Below are 22,606 nucleotides of genomic sequence, written 5' to 3' on the forward strand. Positions count from 1 at the left end.
CTAACTCACTGTTAAGACATCAAATTCATAATTTCATCGCAACCTTATGTACTAAAAGTGTATGAATGTTTTTTAACCGCGCACTCCAAAGCAGCTTCGATTTCGCTGTCACATCCAAGAGCGATGACGGTCATCGATGAATATAAAATGAGTGAGTGAGTATAAAATTATATATTTACTTAGAATTTAATACCGAATGTATACTAACTCACTGTTAAGACATCAAATTCATAATTTCATCGCAACCTTATGTACTAAAAGTGTATGAATGTTTTTTAACCGCGCACTCCAACGCAGCTTCGATCTCGCTGTCAGATCCAAGAGCGATGACGATCATCGGTGAAGGAGCAAGAATTCTGTCTGCTGATCGAGCGTCGGTATAATTATGGATAGCGCGCATATTTATGGAAGTTCTTGTGTCGGCTGCGATTGCATCATCGCCGGCCGCGAGCATACGCAGTCGCCAAGCAGTCTGCGAGGTCTGCGGAACGAGTGGCGGGCTGGCCTGTGTCCAAAGCGGAGGAAACCTCTCCCAAGGCGATAAATATCGACAGTCTTTAACCCTCCGAGAAACATAAAACCCGCGGCGTTTTTCACTCAGATTTACGGCGTGATAATGAATTCCCAACAATTTTCCGAACTCCCGTTTTGCAGAAAGGATCTCGCATCCTTCCTATGAACACGCTGAAACGAAACTTTGGTTCACTGAATAAAATCGTTTGATCAACTGCATTTGGTACATTTCGGGAAACGTTCTGGTTCAATGAACCGAATTTTAGTTCACGTGACCAAACTCGTTCGCTTCGATCTACCGAACCCAGAGAGCAGAATAAAATCTAAAAGGTGACGAATTTTTCGAAAAGTCATCTCTAGGTTATAGCATACACTGTTAAAAAAAAGTATTATAATTTTATAACATTTCTCTTGGGTGTTTCATTCAGACATGGTGTACTAATTTTATAATATGCTTTCAAATAAAATGTATAACGTGTATTATAAATTTATAATATATGTTAGAAATTTATGTTGATCAGTACTTGATTTTTTAAACGGTTTCTTTGCAGTCAAACGAATTTGACGTATGTTCTTACTTTCGCAATGCGACAAATAATTATATATATATAATAATTATAATTTGTAAAGCTTTTTGTTTGCATGAGGAAATTTCTTATTTTTTTCACGAACTATGTTGGAGGAGGTCGTAGGATAAATTGAAAAGAAATGCAAAAGAAGTGAAACTGGAGGTTCACAGACAGTAGAATCGACTTGAAACATGATAATTGCTAATTTCACGACGAAACAACTAACTTTCAATGATTTTAGAATATTCTCTTTTCAACGGACAGAAAGAATCTCGTTTTCTGTAAAAAGTAGACGGGGGATGATTATAAAACCAGCGAAAAGGAAACCATGGGAATGGTAAAGTTACAAAACCACATATAACCAAATTGTAAAATAAAAATTCAACGTTGATCGATCTCATGACGTGAATCTAATTTCTAATGTATAATTGGAATCTGGTAATGCCTTGAAATCGTATTTTTAGTACATATTACTTTATATTATTAAAAGCGTCTATTTTTTTATATTATTAATTACAGAAGGAAAAGAAGTGAGACTCGTTGAAAGCTAAGCATAATTTAAAGGTTATTTTAATCAACCCTGTCTTTTAAACTACATTTTTTATTTTACCTTATTTGATTCAAAATAATTTATCCAAATATATACAGGGGCAGAGCAACTAATTAGTGCGATAATTGTTCAGTTTTATTAGGAAACGTAAACTCGCCTTTTTCGTAAAATCATCATCTTTCGATTGAGTTTCTTTAAAAATAAACTTACATAAACGATCATAAAGTTAAAAACTCATCTAAAAAATTTGCAAACAATGCGTACTAAATGACATTCGAATATCAAGTTTATAATTTTTCCCCGCAATTTCACAGAGTTACTTTAAATAAAATTGTAAATTTACTTAGATTTATACAATAAATCTGTACTTATTAACTATTAAGACATAAAATGTATAATTTTACTGCAACCTTATGTACCAAAAGTGTATGAATTTTCTGAATCTTTTTAACAGTGTACGTCTCCTGGCATTTTGTAGAACATGGCCAACTCTGCTGGGTGGAATCCATCTTCTACGTAGAAAAATCTTCGTTGTATCATGAATATGAATCATGGACAATAGGAGGGACTGAGGAAAGACATGGCGACCGCATTTCCATATCCAGAGTCATGAATAGCATTACGCATGTTAATGTGAGAAGAGTACCACGTCTTGCCGTACGAGTAATCTATGCGGTGCGTTTCTCGTAATGGACTGTGTAATTTAATTAGCGAGATTGCTCTCGAAAAGTCGGAAACTTCAATGAGTTTATGTTCGGGAGTTCTGGTTGTTACCAGACGCCGACTGGTTCGAAACTTCAGCCATTTCTAGCAGTTTAATAAAACTTCTCTCTAGGTGCCTCGTCTTGCTGTTTCACTTGGCACCCTGCTGAATTCGTAAAGCTGAAAGTTGAAATGAACGAAAAGTTATTTCCTGCTTTATAGCTGGATATTTGCCACGGTTTAAGAACTTGTTACCGTGACTAACTTACCTATGTTGGAAATATTAGAAAGAACATTTTTAATAGAACACTTACACGTAAATGTATATAAACCAGGAGTACAGAAGACAGTGTGCAATTTAACTACAGACGATTTAGTTTATAATATTTCTAAACTTTGTCATATTTTATGCAGTATGTTTATTTCCTACAAATGTTTAACGAGGACATTTAAATCCATGAGTAGGAAGTAAACAATTAGTCGCTTTCTTTTTTACATTTTTGTGCTTTCAAACGTTCAAAATGATTCTTTAAATGACCGAGAAGCGAACATATATTTTATTGTGTTATGGATTATAGGAGATATTTTGAATTACTTCAATTATGTTTTTAGATGATAACATATTTCGCACAATTAAATATATTGAGTTTCGGCATTTTCGCTTTATTCATATTTTAGATCATTGTAGTGGCATCAATAAGTGCAAGTATTTATTTAATCGTACAATCTCATTCGCCAACATTTGAGCTCGAGGAGCACCAAGATGAAAATAACGAAATATTAGATCAAGATCTGGAGAAAGAAAGACGAATGCAAACAAGACATCTTACTCTTCAAGATGTCATCACTTACGAGAATTACTTTGAGCAACAATTCAAGTATGTACGTCTGCAAATTAGCGTCAAATTGTAAATTGCTCTTTTTTTTTTAAAGGCTATCTCGAGTTTAAGGCGGGTTGGGTCAAATGCCCCAGCTTAAAAAATTGTAATTAACTACAAGGGGGGAGAAGGGTTATCAACATTGATGTACGTTATCATATGACCCAACAAACAAATTTCAGTAGTTAATCTAAATTTTTGAAGTTGAGGGCATTTGGGCATCACCTTAACTCGGAATACCCTTAAATTCAAGACATTTTAAAGCAGAATATATTAGTTTATGCCGCTCAGCTTAATGAATTAATGTAAAAAAGGAGTTCCCTTAAGCAGTAAGTCACTCATTAAATGTACCCTTATCTAATTGTTACGAATTATTAATTAAAGTGAACATATCGATGGTGTGTACCTACTTGGACTTCCATATTTCCCCTTTTTACACTTAAAAAATATAAACATCGGACACGGACACCAAACATTGCCCATTATATTTCATCAAAATACAGTCACATGTTGTTTTTTCTTCTTTTAAAAAACAAACGTTAACAAAAATCGTTTTGCAGAAATATCGGATGGGTAGATACTGACGATGAAGACATCTTCTTCGCGAATGCAGCAGACGATGTAATCGTAATGAATGTCAAAGTTGGCAATGTTGTTACTGCCTTACAAAAATACCATGTTCGTCAATTTGACGGCAAAGAGTTCAGAATTGCTCCAAATAAATCACATGTAGCTCTATTATGGGATCAGCATCAACGTTACCGTGCAAATCCACAATACAGGGTTAGCCTACGGGTTTTCAAGTAAGCTACGAAAAAATCGTTAAAAATAACCAAGTCGCCTGAAATGAAATATTATATTTCTTAGTACAAAAGCTGTACCTATAGACCTAATTTAGATGATTAATTTACGTATATTCCACTTCATAGGTTGCCTGGACATTTTTGTAAGAGTTTAAAGTATAACTTGCTGTTTAGCTATCAGATGATATCTTTACAAAATTGAATAATTCTCTAACGGCTAGTACACGCTTATTTAAGAAATTGACATGACTTTATGTTCGTCGAATTAATGAAATATTAGAGAATGTAAATCATTGACCATAAACCTTTCCTTGTTGCACAACACATTAATGTCTGAGGGATAACAGGACCGTTATGCACTTGTCCTGCTTTTCTTGATCTTTACTAATGCAAACTATGATAATATTCCGTGTATTACTATAACGCCTGCGCTTTACATTCACTTTTTCTTTGAATCTAATATGCATTACCAGTTTTAGCAATTTCCTTTCTATGCAGCTCGAACGTCGAGAGAGAACCTCCGCGAGGTAGTGAACTGGTCTCATACTTTGCCATGTCGGCTCATAATCTAAATGATTACACATACACTTATGAGACAAAGGGCGAGCCAAGACATCACGAATGCAGATACAAATCTCGTAGTTTATTGGGACCACCAAACATCGACACGTGTGAAGTGAAGGCGCGAACGGGTTACAAGTTCATTTGGAATTGGTCATGGTCCGAGTGGAAGGTAAACTGCATGTTCCATCCTACTATATAATAAATTGGCAGACAAGAATAATTGAAACAGGTGATTAAACCATAAAATCAAATATTCTCAGGATAAAAAAGCCTTATAAACATGGTTTCTGAAATTCTTTTCTGTCATATAAATGTATTTTCTTTAGGGCAGTGTTTGACAAGAATGCTACGAAGTGTAGACGTGAAAATTCTTTCAATTACAAGTAAATTTGTTAGAATAGAACCGGTGTAATTGTATAATACTTTTATCCATTTGGAAATAGATAGGCTTATAGAATTTCGTTTACGGGCATATCTCTAGTTTTTAAGACCGTTGATACCACAGATATGATCGAAAATTGTATTATTGCTATACATGGAAAGATTCAAACTACTTCAGGGATTTTTTTATGTTTTCGATGGCCTACGAATCATCAATGCGAGATATGCAAAAAACATGCAGCAGTATTATTAAAAACATATTCTTACGATATTCCACTACAATTTGCAGTTTTACACCTTAGAAAGAAAGCATTTGTGAATCGGTATTAATTACCCAACTGGGTGGTTATCAAACAATGGATTCTCATCTTCGAATTGCACTAATTGGAGATTAACTTATCACACTTGAGAAATTTTACACCAATCACGGTTGATACGACCGATCCTCTCTTACAGTTTGACTACGAATTTCAATTACATTATAAATATAAATGATCAATTATTGATGAGAAGGACAATCAATATATCACCAATTAACTCTTACTTTCGTGTCTGTTACTCCGAAGAAAGCTTACACTCCATCTGCAATGTGCTCAAGTTACGAGGCGTACTTGAACGATGCCGGAGGATCACTTCCGGAAGACACAATGATCGATGAAATCTCTTACAATGCGTTTTCGAATTGCCTCCTTTATTCTAAGCGAAGAAGATTTCCTTACTATAGAGCTATAGATCCCCTGTACAAGGCTTTATTGAATGTCACTTTCGAAGAAAAAGAGGGACCTCGCGCAAAGCGAGAAGAGTACGTAGTGTGACTAATAAACTGAAGAAAAAAAAGTACTGATTGTACCACGCTTGAAAATGTTAAGTCTTTTTCCTTTCTCAGACATCACCGAAACGAGACAATCAATTCGCAGAGACCTTCCGGGTTATCACGCCATCATGTAGAACATATTGGACGGTCTTTTTGCAGAAACGCACCCAATGACCTCGTCTCCGTTGATTATACAGTCGATTATCCCGAGTTTAATGCGGTCTTCTACAGCCTCCAAGGTCCAGAGAAGAAATATTTCTTTCCGTCAAAAGAAAAAGCCTTCTTTATCACGCCTCCCTATGGTGAGACTAAATACAAATTCTTCATGTGCTTCATACGCGATCGTTCATCTCGTACACTGTTAATAAGAATATTATAATTTTATAACATACTTTCAAATAAAATGTATAACATATATTATAAATTTCGTACATACGTGTAAAAAACATATAATATATTATTATTTCATTTCTATTAATTAATTAATATTATTTCAATATTTCGCGGATTCAAGAATGTCGCTACAATGCTTCTTTGCCAGTACCACCGATACTTGTCATCTTTCGATTAAATTTGTTTAAAAATAAACTTACGTAAACGATCGTAAAATAAAAAATGTATCTAAAAAATTTGCAAACAATGCGTACTAAATGACTTTCGAATATCAAATTTATAATTTTACTGCAACCTTATGTACTAAAAGTGTATGAATTTTATGCATCTTTTTTAACAGTGTACAGGGGCGATACAATTAGACCAAACTCCATGGGTTCAACATCCGATTTATCTATCGCAATGAAAGAATAAATGTGACTAGGTTTAATATAGCAATATTATGACTCGTACAGGGACGATACAATTAGACCAAACTCCATGGGTTCTACATCCGATTATTTATCGCAATGAAACAATAAATATGACTACGTTTAATATGGCAATATCGGTTGGTCCTGGATTTTCGGACAGAAACGAAGAAACTAAAGAATACTGGCCTGATGAATATTTTTTAGATCACAAGAACCGTCACAAACAATCGTACATACCTTTGCTATCTACGGAATATTATGTTACTAAAATATTGAACGTTCGGACAAATCAGAGAGACGGCGAGAAATTCGCGTATTTTATCGCCGCTCCTGTAAAAAATGTTTCCAGACGGTAAATAATATTTCTGCTTATTACAAGTTGCAGTAACTTACGAAATTTTCACGTACGCGTGCCTTCTATTCTTCCCCACTTAACAAATATATAAATAATTGAAAGTTAAGTAACTTGGCTTTTTCTTCTCGCGATAAGTGTACCTATGATAAGAAATGTAAAGCTACCGGAAGTTCGCATTTAACTAAAAAATCCAAACGGCACGTAAGCATATTTTACTATCGTAAATGTTTACAATTATGATATTTAACATTTTTCTCACGTAAAAGAGATTTGCATATTAAACTATAAATATTTGTAATGAGATATAAAAGGCATTCTCTGGAAGGCTATTAATTTTTTTAATTATCTAGTCCAATAAGATCTCATTTGTATCGGAATTAAAATGGTAAAAGTTTACATTCGCCATTGAATAAATCTTTGTTTCTGTTTTTACAGATATTTTTACAGCACGAAAATTAATCATCCTCCAGTCAGGTCTGGCAAATTGGAGTCTGTCGAATGTTTGACTTGTCCAAATGGAGACGAGTCATCAAAAGAAGAGGGAGGCTTAGAAAAAAGTCAACCTGGTCATAAACCACAGTGTATTTATGCCCACGTGGAGATGTCTTCTCTGGCTAATTATTACATACTCAACTGCAGGTTTTCAAATCATATCATACGAGTATAATGTTACACTTTACGTACTCCATACATGAAAGATGGTTATTATCCATACGCTGAGAGAAAAAGGGTAATCATTTAAGTTATTTGTATTGAACTTTTTATTATCAAATATGTATTTGATACTATGTGTGATTGGTGAATTTACAGTAACCGAAAAATTATTACATATGCATAACCATCTATATTCCCTTATTAAATGTTTCTCTCAGTGTATCTAATAGTTAAATTACGTTACATATTGTAATTTCCTTAACATTATTACTTATACTTATTAACATTTACTTTTCACGAAGCGTATGTAGGTATAAAAAGATTGAATAAATTTAGGGCTTATTTATTTACACCGTACAATTTTTTTTTTTTTAAGAGGTCCAGACGTGCCATGGACAGTAATTGTTGAAACGGAAACCAACATTGTCTTACATGATTTGAAAGAGCACAACGAACTTCGAGAATGGAATAAATTGAAACAAAAGCCCCGGAAGTACGAATTCGAAGTCGAACTGTACGAGGGATTTTTGGCCAGAGTGGTTGCACATTTCCCACCAGAATGGTATCCCAACATCAAAAAGTGTCGACGAAAATACAGGATTCTTTTACGCGTTTATGGTGCCCCGGAGGATCAACTCGTAACAGCAAAATATCAGGTCTCTTGGCCATGGTACTTGGCTGTCGAAAAACACTTCGTCGTACTCGAGGTACAAATACAAATTTAAGTTCAAGTATGGCAGCTCGTATTTCTTCAGCAAATTTATACTTGTCACGTATTAAAAGATTTCAATGCTTTGATAGAGTGCGTATGCGCGGATTAGAAATGCTTCCAAACTGATCACCAATACCTAATTCTATTATTTTCATTGATTATATATTATTCATTTCAATATTCTCTCAGCAGTGAAATAATCAGGTTTGATTTTTTGCTTTTTTATATATATGACATACACCCTAAATTTGCGATTAATCTAATAATATATGACTTTATTGCTTTTGTATGTTGATTTTGAAACAAATTATTAAGCGAATGCTCCTTAAAAAATCTTTTAGTACTTTTAGAAACTTTGTTAGTATTGTTTTTTCAGAGTATTAAAATAGCGACTCTCAATTAATTCTAGGAATTTCTGTACTGTTTTATTTTTAGTGGTAATATCAGACTATGCACATGTTTTATTTTACACTAAAAGTTTTATTTGTTGGATTTATTAAATGTAGTACTGTATTCTTTAGGCCGACGTTCGAGGCAGCGGATATCAAAGTTTGGAAATGTCAAGTAAAATTTGGCGTCAATTAGGTATTTTGGAGGTCGAAGATCAACTCAAGATCGTAAAGTATTTTATGGATAATGTAAAATGTCTCAGTAAAGAGGGAGCAGGAGTGTTTGGCGAAGGTTATGGTGGTTACACTGCTCTCAACGTCATGGCTACTGATACGCAAAATTTAATTCAATGTTGCGCCGCAATATCGCCCATTACGACGTGGGAACATTATTCTTATACCTTCGGAACTCAGGTACTTATTACTGGATATTCAATTATATAATGACTAATTAATTTAAAAATATTGGAAAACGTTAATCAATTCGGGTGATGTTCCTAACACTATAAATCTGTTAAATTTTATTACGCAGCAATAATAATTAAAACTGTTAAAGAAAATAAACGATTTTTTAGCTCCAAATGGACTTATTCCACTTTCAAAGAAAATATTTTTGCGATAGCATTTTATAGCTAAAATTCTTTTGATTACTTTACCAAGAAATCATGCTTCATTAAATGTATGATTATAAATATAAAAAGGGGATATCTATATCTTACTAAAATTACCATTAATTAATTTTTTTTTCAAAAGTGGACTTATAACACTTAAAAAAAACGACTCAATTGTGAAGTGCAGTTGTTAAGTGCATTAATTTTTGTACAGATCTTCGGGAGCCCGACTTTAGACGAGGAACATAAGTTGCTATACGAACGATCAAATTTATTACTATTAATTAAGTGCATTAATTTTTGTACAGATCTTCGGGAGCCCGACTTTAGACGAGGAACATAAGTTGCTATACGAACGATCAAATTTATTACTATTAATTAAGTGCATTAATTTTTGTACAGATCTTCGGGAGCCCGACTTTAGACGAGGAACATAAGTTGGTATACGAACGATCAAATTTAGCGATTCGTATTCCTGGATTAAGGGATAAAGACTTCATTATCTACTCCGGTACGACTGACCACGAAGTGTTGAGGTACCACACGAATAATCTGCTGGCAGTACTTGCCGAGGAGGGTATTATTTATAAGCATCAGCAATATGTCGACCAAGGTCATAAAATACCCGACTTCCGGGTGAAGCTGTACGAACACGTTCAAGACTACTTCGAGCAATGTTTCTCCGAAGCAACGAGGTCGGCAGAAGACAATTAAAAAATACAAGATATTATTGCCCACGGACATTTCTACCCAATTAAAAGAAAAAGTTGGACCTTGAGTTGCATCTCTGATTAAATATAGTTTAATGTACAGAAAATTGTTAAATATCCTAGGTCATGTATATAATGGCCAATTTAACGAGAGAAATATTTCCTAATGAACTGTAAATTAGATTTCGATATATGTTCTGAATTTCTGCGACTTTATTTCGCCTCATTCTATGACTGTAAAATAAAAACATAATGGATTGTTTATAAATAATTGACTTCCCAATAGTTTCGCAGCATTCGGTAAGTTCCTTCTAGTATTTAAGCCTCAAATATTGTTATGTACCGTTTATAAAAAATTCATTACCGATTAAAATTCCAGAAAATATATAATTCCTGCGTATGTTAAATACAGATACATAATAGAACTTGTAACGATGTATTATTAATAGAGCTGAGTTGCGATGAAAGAATTTAAAAAGGTAGCTCGTTTGCACAGCTATTCTATCAGTCTAGTTAATTGAGAAAGGAAGAATGGCTGGCTATCAATTGCAAAGCAACACATCTTGTTATGCTTGCTTGTATCGATGAAATAAGACATGTGAAAGGAAAAAATGATCATTCCTGTTGCAGCAGCGGTATGTTAACGTACCTTACGAGACAAGAGGATTGGAAGAGCTCGGATAAAGGTCGCGGTGAAATGTCAGGATAATTATACTTTAATACACTGGCTGAACCATGAGATTCGATTAAACAGCCGCAGAAAACAAATGAAACAGATGAAACATCAAATATCTCACAGTGCATCTATAAAAATTACGGATGTGTACTTGAAACGTACACTTATTTTTAAATTTACGATTCAATGAATTGTAATAATCGGAAAGAAGCCAGGAAGAGAAAGAACTAAAATCACAAAAAGATCGCTAGAATTGTTGCGCCACTGTGAAACATTTCATGTTGTATTAAAGAACAGTTGATTGTTGTAAAAAAAACAGTTACTTCTAAGTATCTGATAAAGTTCGTTATAATTAAAAAACCTGATATACTAAAGGTTGTTACAAATCTAAAGGTTAATGACTATGTATTAATACGTGACTTTATGGATCTGTGTATCGTAGAACAAATTATTCTCCACTAATCCAGAGTTTTATTATTTATGAATAGGCATGGTGGAAAGACCTTTCTGAATCCAAGAGTAACACCTTAATACCTTAAAAAAATATGTTCATAATATGAAAGAAATTAATAGTAAACTATGTACATATATAAAAGACGTCCCTGACTAACTCATCATCATCCTGCTCAAACAACTAAATCTATTAAATATAATAGAAATATGAAATGTGGAGGGTATAAATCCTTTCGTAGCATAAGTGCTCACTAAGACGGGATTTTTTAAATTTAATCCGTAAGAGGGTGAAAATATTTCAAATTACGAAACAAAGAGAAATATATCTCCTAAATATATTTAACGAACTGCTAGTCTGAAAATAGGTGAATATTATAATATTTTATCTATTAACCTTTTGTTGGCGTTACTAAAACTCATTTGGTGCAACTGTGCCATTTTATTCCATTATACTCTTATTGTAAGTCGCTTTTAAGACAGCCTATTCGTCGACTTTTCAGACGTAATGAAATTTTCTTATTACGAATATAATTTTAATTGATAAAAAAATGGTAGCTTACGCCTTGTCATCCCTGGTGGGGATCGAACCCACGACCTTTGGATTAGAAGTCCAACGCGCTATCCTCTGCGCCACAGGGACTTGCTGGATCTCCCTTCCTTCAACCATGTTACAAGTGTACGTTCTTCTTTCCTCGTCGAGATGGCGCTAGGATAAACATAACTCGTAAAGTTTCCCAGTACCGTACCAATTCATGGTAGCTCCCATTTACATTCGTCCCTATTTCCAAATATAGGTTTGTTCGCGTTGTCTGCACTTTCTATCCTCGAGGGTAACGAGGGTGCTACATTTTTTTTAAAGGTGCAGAAGGGTAGATACGCTTTCGTCGACGTCCCGAACGCCAGAAAGCTCAAGAAAATACAAGATGGCCGACTTAGCGGGAGAGTATGCGATTTTGGAGCTAATCGAATCGGATGATGGAAATGAAGATGTAATGCTTCCCCCATTACATCTTTTAGCAAATGACGACGATAGGGATAATATATTATGCAGGAATACATAATAATTGTCAATAAATAAATTGCAAATCAGTACATAACTTATAATAAATAATTTTTCAAAGATTACGTACAAAATTAAAACGCTAAATCGTTCTATACACGAAGAAAATGTATTGATCATTATTTCTATTTATATTACGTTAAGATCTTGGGAGAAAGTAACAATAAATATTTCCCCTCTACTCCAAATTACTTCAACGTCAATAACTAACCAATACTTACGTCAATAACTTCCAGCAATAAGTCCCGTTGAAATAATCTCAGCCACCACAGAATCGAAAATCTTTAGGCCGAAGGAGTCCCGAAAGCTGAAAAACCCAGGTGCCCCCGACGTAGCGCGAGATTCGGACTGGGAAAAGGGGGCAGCCGCGCTCTCGGCTGTTTTGGTGCCCCCTCGCGGCGCCTTTGCGGAGCCGAGCGCCGCGGCCGCCGGCCCTGTGTTGCCCCTCGCGCGTAGTCAACACAACGGTCGACAGCGGTCCGCCGGAAAGGCGGTCCGAGGCGCGCTTGGAGAGGGTTCCGAAGGGTGAAGAAGGTCGCGGCGACTCGCCAGGCATCCGTCGACGCCGTCCGGGACGATGAGCTAAGGCGGCGGAGCGCGGCCGTCGAGGCGCGAGGCAGAGGGTCGCGTCGGGCGCCGTTCGTGTCGTCGTCGTCGTGCGGGAAGTCGGAACTCCAAGATGGCGGCCTGCAAACATATGACAAAGGACGGCGGGCTGTCGCGGATCGGCGCTCGTCGGGGGCGCTGAGCCCGCCCGGGCGCGCCGAGCTCGGCGGTCCTTGTCGCGGATCGGCACCCTTGGGCACCCTGACCGGCGCGGTCGGACGGACTCGGGGAGAGCCATGACCGCGCGTGGAGGATGGGGTCGATCGCTTCGGTGCTGCAGTGGCATTGCTCGGAGTGCGCTCTGATCAACGCGACCGAGAGCGCGAGCTGCGCCAGGTGCGGCCTCTCCCGCGTCGCCAGCGATGAGAGGGCGGGCCGACGCGTCGCCCTGAGCTCCCCGCCGGGAGGCGATCGAAGGGACGACGCGTCCTCGGGGTCCGGCCCGCCGACCCCTCCGCCGAGGCTTCTCGCTGCGGGATCTCCGCCGGACCACCGACTCCTGCTCGTCCTCAGGTGAGGGCGAGGGCCTCGATACCTGTGCATAAACATGTGTATTTCCCTGGAACAGCTGGAACAGCTGGAACCATCGGAAAGGGCTCCAATGAATTTATGGGGAAGATCTACCTACCGATCTCTTCTCCTATTCTTAATAAAATGACAGGGCCGACTCGATCAAACATCGGGAGAAACTCTTTCCTTAATGGGAGTTTAACGTACTTTTGGTTTACATTAGGTTTTGTGTCTCGGATTACGAAAGATTGTTTGTACGATTCGATGTCCTCTGATGTAGTATTGATTTGTACTCTATTCGGCAATGTTTGATAACGAGACCAGAGGCTCGAGTCATTCCATAGGGCTTCGAATCGTCTAAGCGGTTTGTAAACGTTCGTGGACGATTTTCCTTATTTGGCCTCTTATCGATCGATATGTCTGATGTTAAAATGAATTCTTTGATATATGGTTCTTTGAAAGAAGCTCTAAATGGGATTATTAGTTTATACAAATTTTGAGGTTTGTCTTTCTTGTCCTTCTAGCAAAGACTTGGAGGACGAGTAGAAATATCTTGGAGCTTCGTAATCCATGCAATGGCAAATCTCTGTTGTATTGTTTTATAGATATCTTAAATAATAATTAGGTTAGATTACATTTATATGTTTATGCAAATGATTTAGCTTTTTGGTTCCTTTCTCATTTAATATAGCAGTATCATTGTTCTTTATAAATTGTTTTTCCTCAAGACCTGGATCTAACGCGTGATACTTTGACTAGGTTATGTATAATATATGCCTTTAAGTGTTCCGACAGTTATTAACCCTTATATCTCATTGTTAGAGATTTCATACACAGTGTATAAATATTTAACGTTATGCTTTTCATTTCACAAAGAAAATATACACATATATTGTAATAATATTTAAAATTATCATTTGCAGCAACGGAGGAAACGAATCCATACCGAATAATCAGAATAAGACGTCTCGTCCAGGTTCCTGGTGCGGAACCTTTCCCAGTACACGACCCTTGAAACGAACGTCATCGTTACCCTCTCTGGTGAAACAGTGGGTATGCATACGTTGCCTGTTGAAGAATAGTTCCGGTTCAACTCTCACGTGTACAGCTTGTGGAGCAAATTCATCGATAGTGGAGGCCAGACAGGTTGGAGCTAGGAAGAGCAGAGGAGATGTCGTTCGTAAATTGTACGGTGTTAAACAAGAATCTGGACGAGACGTGGCACCCAATGTATCCTGCGATGTGGTTACTCGCATTTTAGATGCTGGTAGCAGCACCGTTCGCATTTCAACTAGCACCAACGGAATGCAAATGCGAGGTATTCATCGTCGAATCAAAATCTTACTTTAAAAATAAATATTGTCCAAAAACGTAGCTTAGGACTAGTTGCTCCAATCGTGATTTAAGTGAAATTTCTTAACTATTCGCATAAATTTGTATACAGTTTAATTTACAATACGTTACATTGATTTTACTTTCGTCGATAGGTATGGCTCAGTTGAGGAGCATAAGTCGCAGCGAGCGAGCGAGATCTAATCGCGAGGACTGGACTCTACCATCTATAGAAACCATGGACCTTGGAACGGTTCCCTATGTAGAAAATGCCGAAGACCCTCAGCGTCATAGCCCCTCCGCTTATGAACGTATCGAATCCAAAGTAAGTAGATCCCTGTCGAATGGATCGGTCGTCCAGAAGCTGGCCGAAAACGCCGTGCAAAGACCGACTAGCCTGATGGTCTCGGAGGCGCATCAGGATGACTCCCTGTGGAGCTGTGACAACTGTACGTTAGACAACGCACCCGGATTGGAACAATGCGAGGCCTGCGAAGCTCCGAGGAGTCCTGCGCCCTGTAGCGGGGTTGTCATCAGTGTGCCCGCCTGGGAACCAAGAGCTCTGTCCTCCGCGGGTCCACTGTCTTATAGGAGATCGTTCTCCGACATAGATTCCATAGCGAGCGTTGCGCAGAGGAAAGCTGCCAATCGTAGGAGCCTGAACGACGAGGACCCACCTGCAGTGCCGCCGCACTCCATCGGGTTCCACCCGAAGCCTAAGTACTCCTACATCGGGATTTCCGAGCCGGATACCCCGCCACCCTTACCAAAGAAGCAGAGCAGCAAGTTAGGACTAACAACTACGAAAGCGCACAGCGAAGCGACCAGTCCGGTCGCAGAGACCTCAGCAGTCAGTCCGTTGAAGCGCATGTGGACATGCCGAAAATGCTCGTACGCGTACAACCCCCTTTGGTCCACGGCCTGTGACATCTGTGGCTCCTCCAGGACGCCGCCGTCCCTGACCCAACCCAGTTTGATCACCGTCACGAAGGACAGTGCCGCGTGCCGCAGTCACGTACACTCCCCAATAGTCGTATCGAGGGACAACGTGCGATGCATCCCCCCGAAATCGGCAACCCTCGCGACCATGGAGTCCGACCTGGACGATCAATTGGAACCACCCTCTCCAGGGTGGACGTGTAAAAAGTGCACTCTGCTGAATGCGGCGACCAGGACAACCTGCGAAGCGTGCGGTGGTTCCAAGCTCAGAAGCGTGATGCACTTGGAAGACCCCACGCTTAGGAAGGGCGAGAGTTGGGTGTGCACATCTTGTACCTTGAGGAACCCGTTGACCGCCCAGAACTGCAATGCGTGCAAGACGGTGGCAGACTTTCTGGAGGTACCTAGGGAGAACAGGATATCGGGACAGAGAAGTCCCAGTCCGAGGCTGTGTTACCCGCTCCCTGTAAGCACCAAGGTGGTCACTCCCAGGCACCGAAATTCCGTCAGGAGAAACGGTTCTGCAGCGAGCGATAAAAGACACCCGAAGACGAAGGACGCTGCGCACGCTCAAGTAAGTATATCCCTTTATCTAGAACTGGAATTTGTCATCGTTCCAATGTTTCTGACCTGCTGGTGTCATCAGTGGCAGTGCAAGTTGTGCACGTACGAGAACAAGAGCACGAACGGGAATTGCGAGATGTGCCAAAGCTCGAAGGCCCTTTCCCAAGCACCGGGAGACAGACCGAGGTTGAACGAACCTGGTACCAACACTCTTCGGATACAACGGCAGGAAAGCGTCGTCATGGAGAATTTAAGGCAAATCGAGGAGCGCGAAGCGCTGGAGAAGTGGGAGAGAATTGTGCGCTACTGCAAAGAGGTAATTTGTTCACTGCTTGTTAAATGTATCCGTCCTGTGTAGCTCATCGGTCGTTTCAGTTCAGATTGCCAATATTTTGGAACTTAAGATGAAGTGAAACCCCTCTTAAATCAGTCGAAGACAGTGTAATAGAGAATGGAAGAAAAGAAAATCTCACGATACGCTTTCTTCTTTATTGCTTCCATGGTGAATCCCTCGAGCTGTATGATATCAATTGTTAAATTATACTTGCAGACAAATGAACCGTTTGTCGACGATTCTTTTCCGCCGGCTCCGAAGTCGCTGTATTATAATCCGGCGGACACGAAAGACAACCACGTGGTGCAATGGAGAAGACCACACCAGATTAACGTTGATTCAAGTGTAGATTCTAAACTGCCTTGGGCCGTCTTTAGGACACCCTTACCTTCGGACATTTCCCAAGGTGTCTTGGGTAATTGCTGGTTGTTGTCAGCGTTAGCGGTCTTAGCCGAAAGCGACGAACTCGTCAGGAGAGTTTTAGTCATGAGGGAGACGTGCCCCGAAGGTGCGTACCAAGTCAGACTATGTAAAGATGGCAAGTGGACCACGGTTCTTGTCGATGATTTACTGCCTTGCGATAAAAGAGGTCACCTGGTCTACTCTCAGGTACGATGCGTGTCTTTTATTATTTACCGTGCTTTCGAGCATTTTTAACGTCGATGCATCTGCTTAACGATGGCTTTTATTTCGATTAGGCTAAAAGAAAGCAGCTGTGGGTGCCGCTGATCGAGAAAGCAGTTGCCAAGATACATGGTTGCTACGAAGCTTTGGTGTCCGGAAGAGCGATAGAAGGTTTGGCGACGTTAACGGGTGCACCTTGCGAGAGCGTGCCACTGCAACCTTCTGCACTTCCCAGCGAAGATGAACTAGATAAGGATCTAATCTGGGCTCAGCTTTTGTCTTCGCGGCAAGCTATGTTTTTAATGGGTGCAAGCTGTGGCGGTGGTAACATGAAAGTCGACGAAGAGGAATACCAGCGCAAAGGTCTTCGACCGAGGTATTTAAAATGAAGAGACATCAACCTTTACTCTAATAAAAATCTTTCCTATTTATATACTGTATTTTTGGTGATGCCTATAATTGATATTTTTTCCCTCCTAGGCATGCGTATTCTGTTCTCGACGTGCGTGATGTACAGGTACGTTTACTCAGGACTTTCCTCATCTACAACTGCGCCAAGAAGCATCGTTTATTGATATAAAACCTTTAACAGGGGATAAGATTGCTACGTTTACGTAATCCGTGGGGCCACTATAGTTGGAAAGGTGATTGGTCCGACGACAGTCCTATATGGACCCTTCAGCTTCGCGAGATGCTAATGCCTCACGGTGCTTCCGACGGAGTATTCTGGATATCATTCGACGATGTCCTCAAGTACTTTGATTGCATCGATATCTGCAAAACCAGAGTCGGTTGGAGCGAAGTTAGGCTGCGTGGGACTCTTCCGCCTTTGTCATCGCTAAGGCATTTATCTTGTGTCCTCTTAACAGTATTGGAACCTACCGAGACCGAATTTACATTGTTCCAGGAAGGACAGAGGTAAACGCATGTCAATTTTCCCAGCATGTAACAGTAGAATATTAAATCAAGGCACTCGGAAGAAGAAGTGGAAGTATGGAAGAAAAGAAAACTTGTGGATTTTCTATACTTCCATAAAATGTTCCAAAAGTATATGAAATAATTAGCTTTAATTTTTTCCCTTTCGAGTACGTCTGAGGACATTGTGGGAAATTATTTTTTTTTTATTTTGGATAAGTCGAATGTCCCAAAGGTCGTGTCTATTAAGTAAATAAAATATTTCATCAAATGTGAGATACCCGTAGAGGTATAGAAAAGGTTTACTATACAAATTTGAAAGGCAGTATAGGTGAAAATATGAAAGTGCATTGTTATACATGTGTATATCACTGAACTACGATGAAGAGGTTACTCTGTATATGTCAATTTGTGTATTTAGAAATTCGGAAAGATCGCAGCGTTCCCAATTAGATCTGTGCGTAGTTGTTTTTCGCACGAGATCCCCAGCAGCTCCTGAAGTTGGACGTTTAGTAGAACACAGTAAGAGACAAGTCCGAGGTTTCGTCGGATGTCACAAAATGCTGGAAAGAGATCTGTATATCGTGGTGTGTTTGGCCTTCAATCACTGGCATACGGGAATGGAGGACACCTCAAGTTATCCCGAATATGTTCTGGCCATTCATAGTTCAAAAAGACTTTTGGTCGAACAGATTTCACCTCCAGCTTTCGTGTTAGCGGACGCGATAATCAGCTTGACATTGTCTAAAGGTCAACGGCACGAAGTAAGACAAAAATTTGGATGTGGAGTTGCCAGGAGGTTAACACATGTCATTCAATTTTAATATGTATGATTTTTCAGGGAAGAGAAGGAATGACGGCTTATTATTTAACTAAAGGGTGGGCCGGTCTGGTTGTAATGGTTGAAAATAGACACGTTAACAAATGGATACACGTTAAATGTGACTGTCACGAGAGTTATAACGTTGTCTCGACAAGAGGTCAGCTGAGAACTGCTGACAGTGTTCCTCCGCTCCATAGGTATGAATATACATATTTCACATTTAATATATGTCCCAATGCAAAGGAAACAAAGTATGTTATTTTTCGATAATTAAAGTGAAGTGAAATCCCATTCAAATCAGTCGATTCGAATAAAACATTTTTTTCAAGGGTATTCGATCGAATCGTCTGAGACTTTGACACATGACTCGTGAGCACTTAGGAATTATCCTGACATTTTCAAAATTTGGATTTTTTATCTTAGTCCAGGCCAGAACGACAATAACGTCGGGCTCTTATACTCCGATCGATATCCAATTATTGAAGGCTCTAATATGAGAAACGAAAAATGTCAGGACAATTGTACGATAATTTAGAATACTCTGGCAATCGGGAAACTTGCAATTGATCGGGATAAAGATAAAAAAAGTGTCTTATGCGCTTCTATGCTAAAACGATAGTAATATGAGGTCTCGGAGTGAAAATTTAGTTGACACGGAAATCACAGATGACGCAAGGTGTCATATAACAGTTAATACAAATGAACTTAAAAAGCATTCTCTATTTAAAATCGAATATTACGCTTGTAAAACTTTGTACAATTTTCAAAAGTATTCAATGTTTATATAAGACGGATTACTAATTATTACAATAATAAATATGCAATAAACTTCATGCTCGAAATATTAATACTAGCTTGAATAATATTGTGTTGTATTTCAGTAGATTTTAAAATGATATGAAAGGCGCTAGGAAATTTAGGGCCTCCGTTTCCACGTGGTAAAATTTGAAACTAATCGATAGACTCAATTCGGAGAATATTTTCACCACCAATTTGATTTCTCAGATAGGCTGACTCTTTCATATCATCTTAAAGTGATTGATATATCAAGCAGTGGTGAAGCCATTTGAATTTCATCTGTTTGCTACAAGATATAGAAATTTGATACAAAATAATCGATGTTTCTTGGGAATTAGTTTTTCCCTTGTACTTAATATATATTTATGCGTGCCCCGTAGCCACATATATGGTAATCTAATTTTGACTATTCATTTAGGCAAGTCATCATTGTATTAACGCAACTGGAAGGCAGTGGAGGTTTTTCCATAGCACATCGCTTAACGCACAGATTGGCCAATAGTGGGAATTTGCACGATTGGGGCCCACCGGATACTCAACACTGTCCTCAGATTGACACGCAAGTCGAAGGTCTGCACAGTCCTCGTTTGATCACGTGAACGGATTTGCGGAGCATCCTGTGCACAATCTCATAGTAATGTCGAGCGAAACGCGCGAGCGTCGACGAGACGTAGGAAAATCGAAGAGGATTCACTGAGTAGACTCAATGACTGGTAACCGAGGGTGGCTAAAAACCAAAGTAAGCTGAAAAGGAACGCGAAGACATTAGTTAGTCCTCCCAAAAGTCCTCGCCATTAGTCTACGGTGATCTTCACGCTTCCCAGTCACGTGCTCGGAGAGTTCCGATGGGCTTTCTTGGCGTCGCAATATGCTCAGCGTTAGACACCATACAATAACTAATTTAATATATACATTACGATAAATTGAAATACGGCGGTTGTAATATAATATTCTGCTCTCGATTATCGCGTTTCATCGACAGACGTTTCTCGAATGAAGCTCGAGAATTTCCGCGCAAACTAGGTATTTCTGCTAGAACCAATTGATTGATAACAGATCAAGGGATGATGTACTTAGAAGAGACACAAGTTGTGAACACTTTGCTTGCTATATACAAACAAACAAAAAAAATAATTATTTTCTCAACGTAATAGTTTAAGTGTCATGCGAGTAAATGACAAACCATGAAGATCATTGATGATAAACGAGTACTGTTAAATGAAATCTCTAGGGAGCATGCAGGAGTGTATGATCGCCGTACACGGTTTTGGAATTGTTTAGCGCATAGTGCCACCACGGATCGGGCGATTTCTTTTTTTCTTTTTTTTTTCTTTTTTTTTAATCGAGTTTTTACGCACATTAATTATACGTAAAACAGTCCTGTTATTCAATGTGTCGGTGAAATCATTGTACAATTGCAATAGAGATATGTGCTAACAGTGGACGCGGTATGTTGTAATATTAATAATTGCATTTTATGAACCTTGTTTTTTCATGTTGGTACGTTCACTGCCAAACAAATTTGGGGCACATGGTGTCCATTAGCTGTTTGTTTTCCAGCAGTAGAAACATGCATTGAAAAGATTCTTGTTTTATAGCAGGAGAAAGATACATTGAAATGATTCCTTAATGTGCAAGGTGAAGTATTCGTGTTCTTTCCTTTAGAAAATGTTTGACAATTTGTTGGTCTATCACCGTTGCAACAATCCCGGGTAACTTTTGTAGATCTGATATTCTGATTTTTACTCATTGTCTAATTTAGTTCTTTAACATGACATTTCTTTTTTAAATAATCATTTAATGCCTAGAAGTCAAGTACTAGTTTTTACACAGGCCATTAAGACTGAGGAAAATAAAGGATGGGTCGTTCTATACAGATTCTAATTTTCATGGATATTTTCATGTTGTATTAATCAGCATTACAAAATATAATGGTACAATTTGAAAACGACGTATAGTACTCAGTAGCAAGAGTACATCGATTAAATCAGCCATTAGCACAGATAAGCACATTTTCCTAATCCTTATTATTAATAAGTACCAACAAGAAAAGTCACCTAAGTTCTACTCTCCTTATATTTTTATTACATTATCGTTTTGACTTCTGTTTTATGTACTAGACCAAAGACGTTCGCAATTTAAGGAAATGCAGAAGTCGTAAAGTAAATACCAGTTGTATTATTTTTACTTTTTGAACATTGAAGCGCATTTATCTAACCATTCTAGTATTATATTAGTGGTTTAGTTTATATTATTAAGTATTGCTAGTTATTACGAAATTGGCTTTAAGAGATTTGTATATCTGAATCGATTATCTTTTCCGTTGTCACGTCAGGAACTAGGGAATTTTATTTACAGATTCTTTTATGTGCCAATCATAAAGCTATCTACATATAAGCAGAGCATAAAGGTCGTGGAATTGTTACATAAAAAACTTTCTAAGCATTATGTGCTGATTAATATGTTCAAAAAACATTTTAACGTGGTTCTGGCACAAGGGCATAATTATAAGCAAATCTGCTATACATAGGATTCTCGTTCAATATTGTACTTGATATGTGGAACAACAGCAATAGAAGAGCCTAGAAGTACCCTGGTATTTTTAAAGAAATTAGTAGGAATTCTGAGTGCGTGAACAAATAATTATACTCACTGATCTTAAAAGTTTATTTGTTGAAATCCAATACTGAACTTGTTAGATCTTGGATCCAAATTGAATTCTCTTGAATGTAATCGAGTAGATGTTATAAGCGAGACCTCATTATTTGGATAGTACGAAAACGAAACCCTAAAAGTCTGTACTTCTTCAGAGGATATGGAAGGCGCTAAAAAATTTAATCGACGTCGCTAAAGTAAAATTCATTTATACCCTTTTTGGGGGGAATGCCGTTTTGAATACTCAAGTGGTAACATAAGCTGGCGCGTCCCATTACCGACATTTATATTTACGTTGAAGTCTTT

The 22,606-nt window shown here is 38.4% G+C and overlaps 3 protein-coding genes, 1 long non-coding RNA gene and 1 other non-coding gene across 6 annotated transcripts; 3 read left to right on the top strand and 2 right to left on the bottom strand.

Moving 5' to 3' along the window:
- The first annotated feature begins 2,222 nt into the window (after positions 1–2,222).
- Positions 2,223–7,458, top strand: LOC105703869. The gene is made up of 7 exons (XM_012432602.1): positions 2,223–2,307; positions 3,013–3,212; positions 3,773–4,015; positions 4,514–4,748; positions 5,527–5,762; positions 5,847–6,076; positions 7,371–7,458. Exons 1-7 carry the CDS (start codon positions 2,242–2,244, stop codon positions 7,439–7,441), a joined length of 1,281 nt encoding a protein of 426 aa, XP_012288025.1. The 5' UTR covers positions 2,223–2,241; the 3' UTR covers positions 7,442–7,458.
- On the bottom strand, positions 2,303–12,560 carry LOC105703871. The gene is made up of 3 exons (XR_001104403.2): positions 12,422–12,560; positions 11,701–11,846; positions 2,303–2,514 (listed from the first exon to the last, which is right to left on the bottom strand). It is a non-coding gene; the product is annotated as an uncharacterized LOC105703871 (long non-coding RNA).
- Positions 7,496–10,874, top strand: LOC105703870 (prolyl endopeptidase FAP). 2 transcript variants are annotated; one of them, XM_012432603.2, is made up of 4 exons: positions 7,496–7,574; positions 7,966–8,296; positions 8,823–9,104; positions 9,516–10,873. In XM_012432603.2, exons 1-4 carry the CDS (start codon positions 7,537–7,539, stop codon positions 9,642–9,644), a joined length of 780 nt encoding a protein of 259 aa, XP_012288026.1. In that variant the 5' UTR covers positions 7,496–7,536; the 3' UTR covers positions 9,645–10,873. The 2 variants fall into 2 exon arrangements, with proteins under 2 accessions (XP_012288026.1, XP_012288027.1); XM_012432604.2 differs by lacking the exon at positions 7,496–7,574 and adding an exon at positions 7,575–7,665 and having other exon boundaries at positions 9,516–10,874.
- Trnar-ucu lies at positions 11,708–11,780 on the bottom strand. The gene has a single exon. It is a non-coding gene; the product is annotated as a tRNA-Arg (tRNA).
- A 118-nt stretch (positions 12,561–12,678) lies between the features above and the next one.
- On the top strand, positions 12,679–21,598 carry LOC105703868 (calpain-D). The gene is made up of 11 exons (XM_012432600.2): positions 12,679–13,319; positions 14,240–14,634; positions 14,804–16,161; positions 16,234–16,467; positions 16,702–17,094; positions 17,184–17,485; positions 17,590–17,626; positions 17,702–18,027; positions 18,446–18,788; positions 18,866–19,044; positions 20,064–21,598. Exons 1-11 carry the CDS (start codon positions 13,060–13,062, stop codon positions 20,242–20,244), a joined length of 4,008 nt encoding a protein of 1,335 aa, XP_012288023.1. The 5' UTR covers positions 12,679–13,059; the 3' UTR covers positions 20,245–21,598.
- The last annotated feature ends 1,008 nt before the right edge of the window (positions 21,599–22,606 follow it).

This window comes from Orussus abietinus, unplaced genomic scaffold (assembly GCF_000612105.2).
Source record: "Orussus abietinus isolate OABI.00-Male unplaced genomic scaffold, Oabi_2.0 scaffold36, whole genome shotgun sequence".
NCBI classification, from domain to species: Eukaryota; Metazoa; Arthropoda; class Insecta; order Hymenoptera; family Orussidae; genus Orussus; species Orussus abietinus.

What these genes read in the sequence shown, in the direction of transcription:
- LOC105703869 (XM_012432602.1), top strand. Translation starts at nt 2,242, where the DNA reads ATGAATAGCATTACGCATGTTAATGTGAGAAGAGTACCACGTCTTGCC. An exon ending in CCGTACGAGTAATCTATGCG is followed by an intron (nt 2,308 to 3,012) that starts GTGCGTTTCTCG and finishes TTCATATTTTAG; the next exon opens with ATCATTGTAGTGGCATCAAT. An exon ending in GTTAGCCTACGGGTTTTCAA is followed by an intron (nt 4,016 to 4,513) that starts GTAAGCTACGAA and finishes CTTTCTATGCAG; the next exon opens with CTCGAACGTCGAGAGAGAAC.
- LOC105703870 (XM_012432603.2), top strand. Translation starts at nt 7,537, where the DNA reads ATGTCTTCTCTGGCTAATTATTACATACTCAACTGCAG. An exon ending in AACACTTCGTCGTACTCGAG is followed by an intron (nt 8,297 to 8,822) that starts GTACAAATACAA and finishes TGTATTCTTTAG; the next exon opens with GCCGACGTTCGAGGCAGCGG. An exon ending in CTTATACCTTCGGAACTCAG is followed by an intron (nt 9,105 to 9,515) that starts GTACTTATTACT and finishes ATTTTTGTACAG; the next exon opens with ATCTTCGGGAGCCCGACTTT.
- LOC105703868 (XM_012432600.2), top strand. Translation starts at nt 13,060, where the DNA reads ATGGGGTCGATCGCTTCGGTGCTGCAGTGGCATTGCTCGGAGTGCGCT. An exon ending in TTGTGCGCTACTGCAAAGAG is followed by an intron (nt 16,468 to 16,701) that starts GTAATTTGTTCA and finishes TTATACTTGCAG; the next exon opens with ACAAATGAACCGTTTGTCGA. An exon ending in AGTGTTCCTCCGCTCCATAG is followed by an intron (nt 19,045 to 20,063) that starts GTATGAATATAC and finishes CTATTCATTTAG; the next exon opens with GCAAGTCATCATTGTATTAA.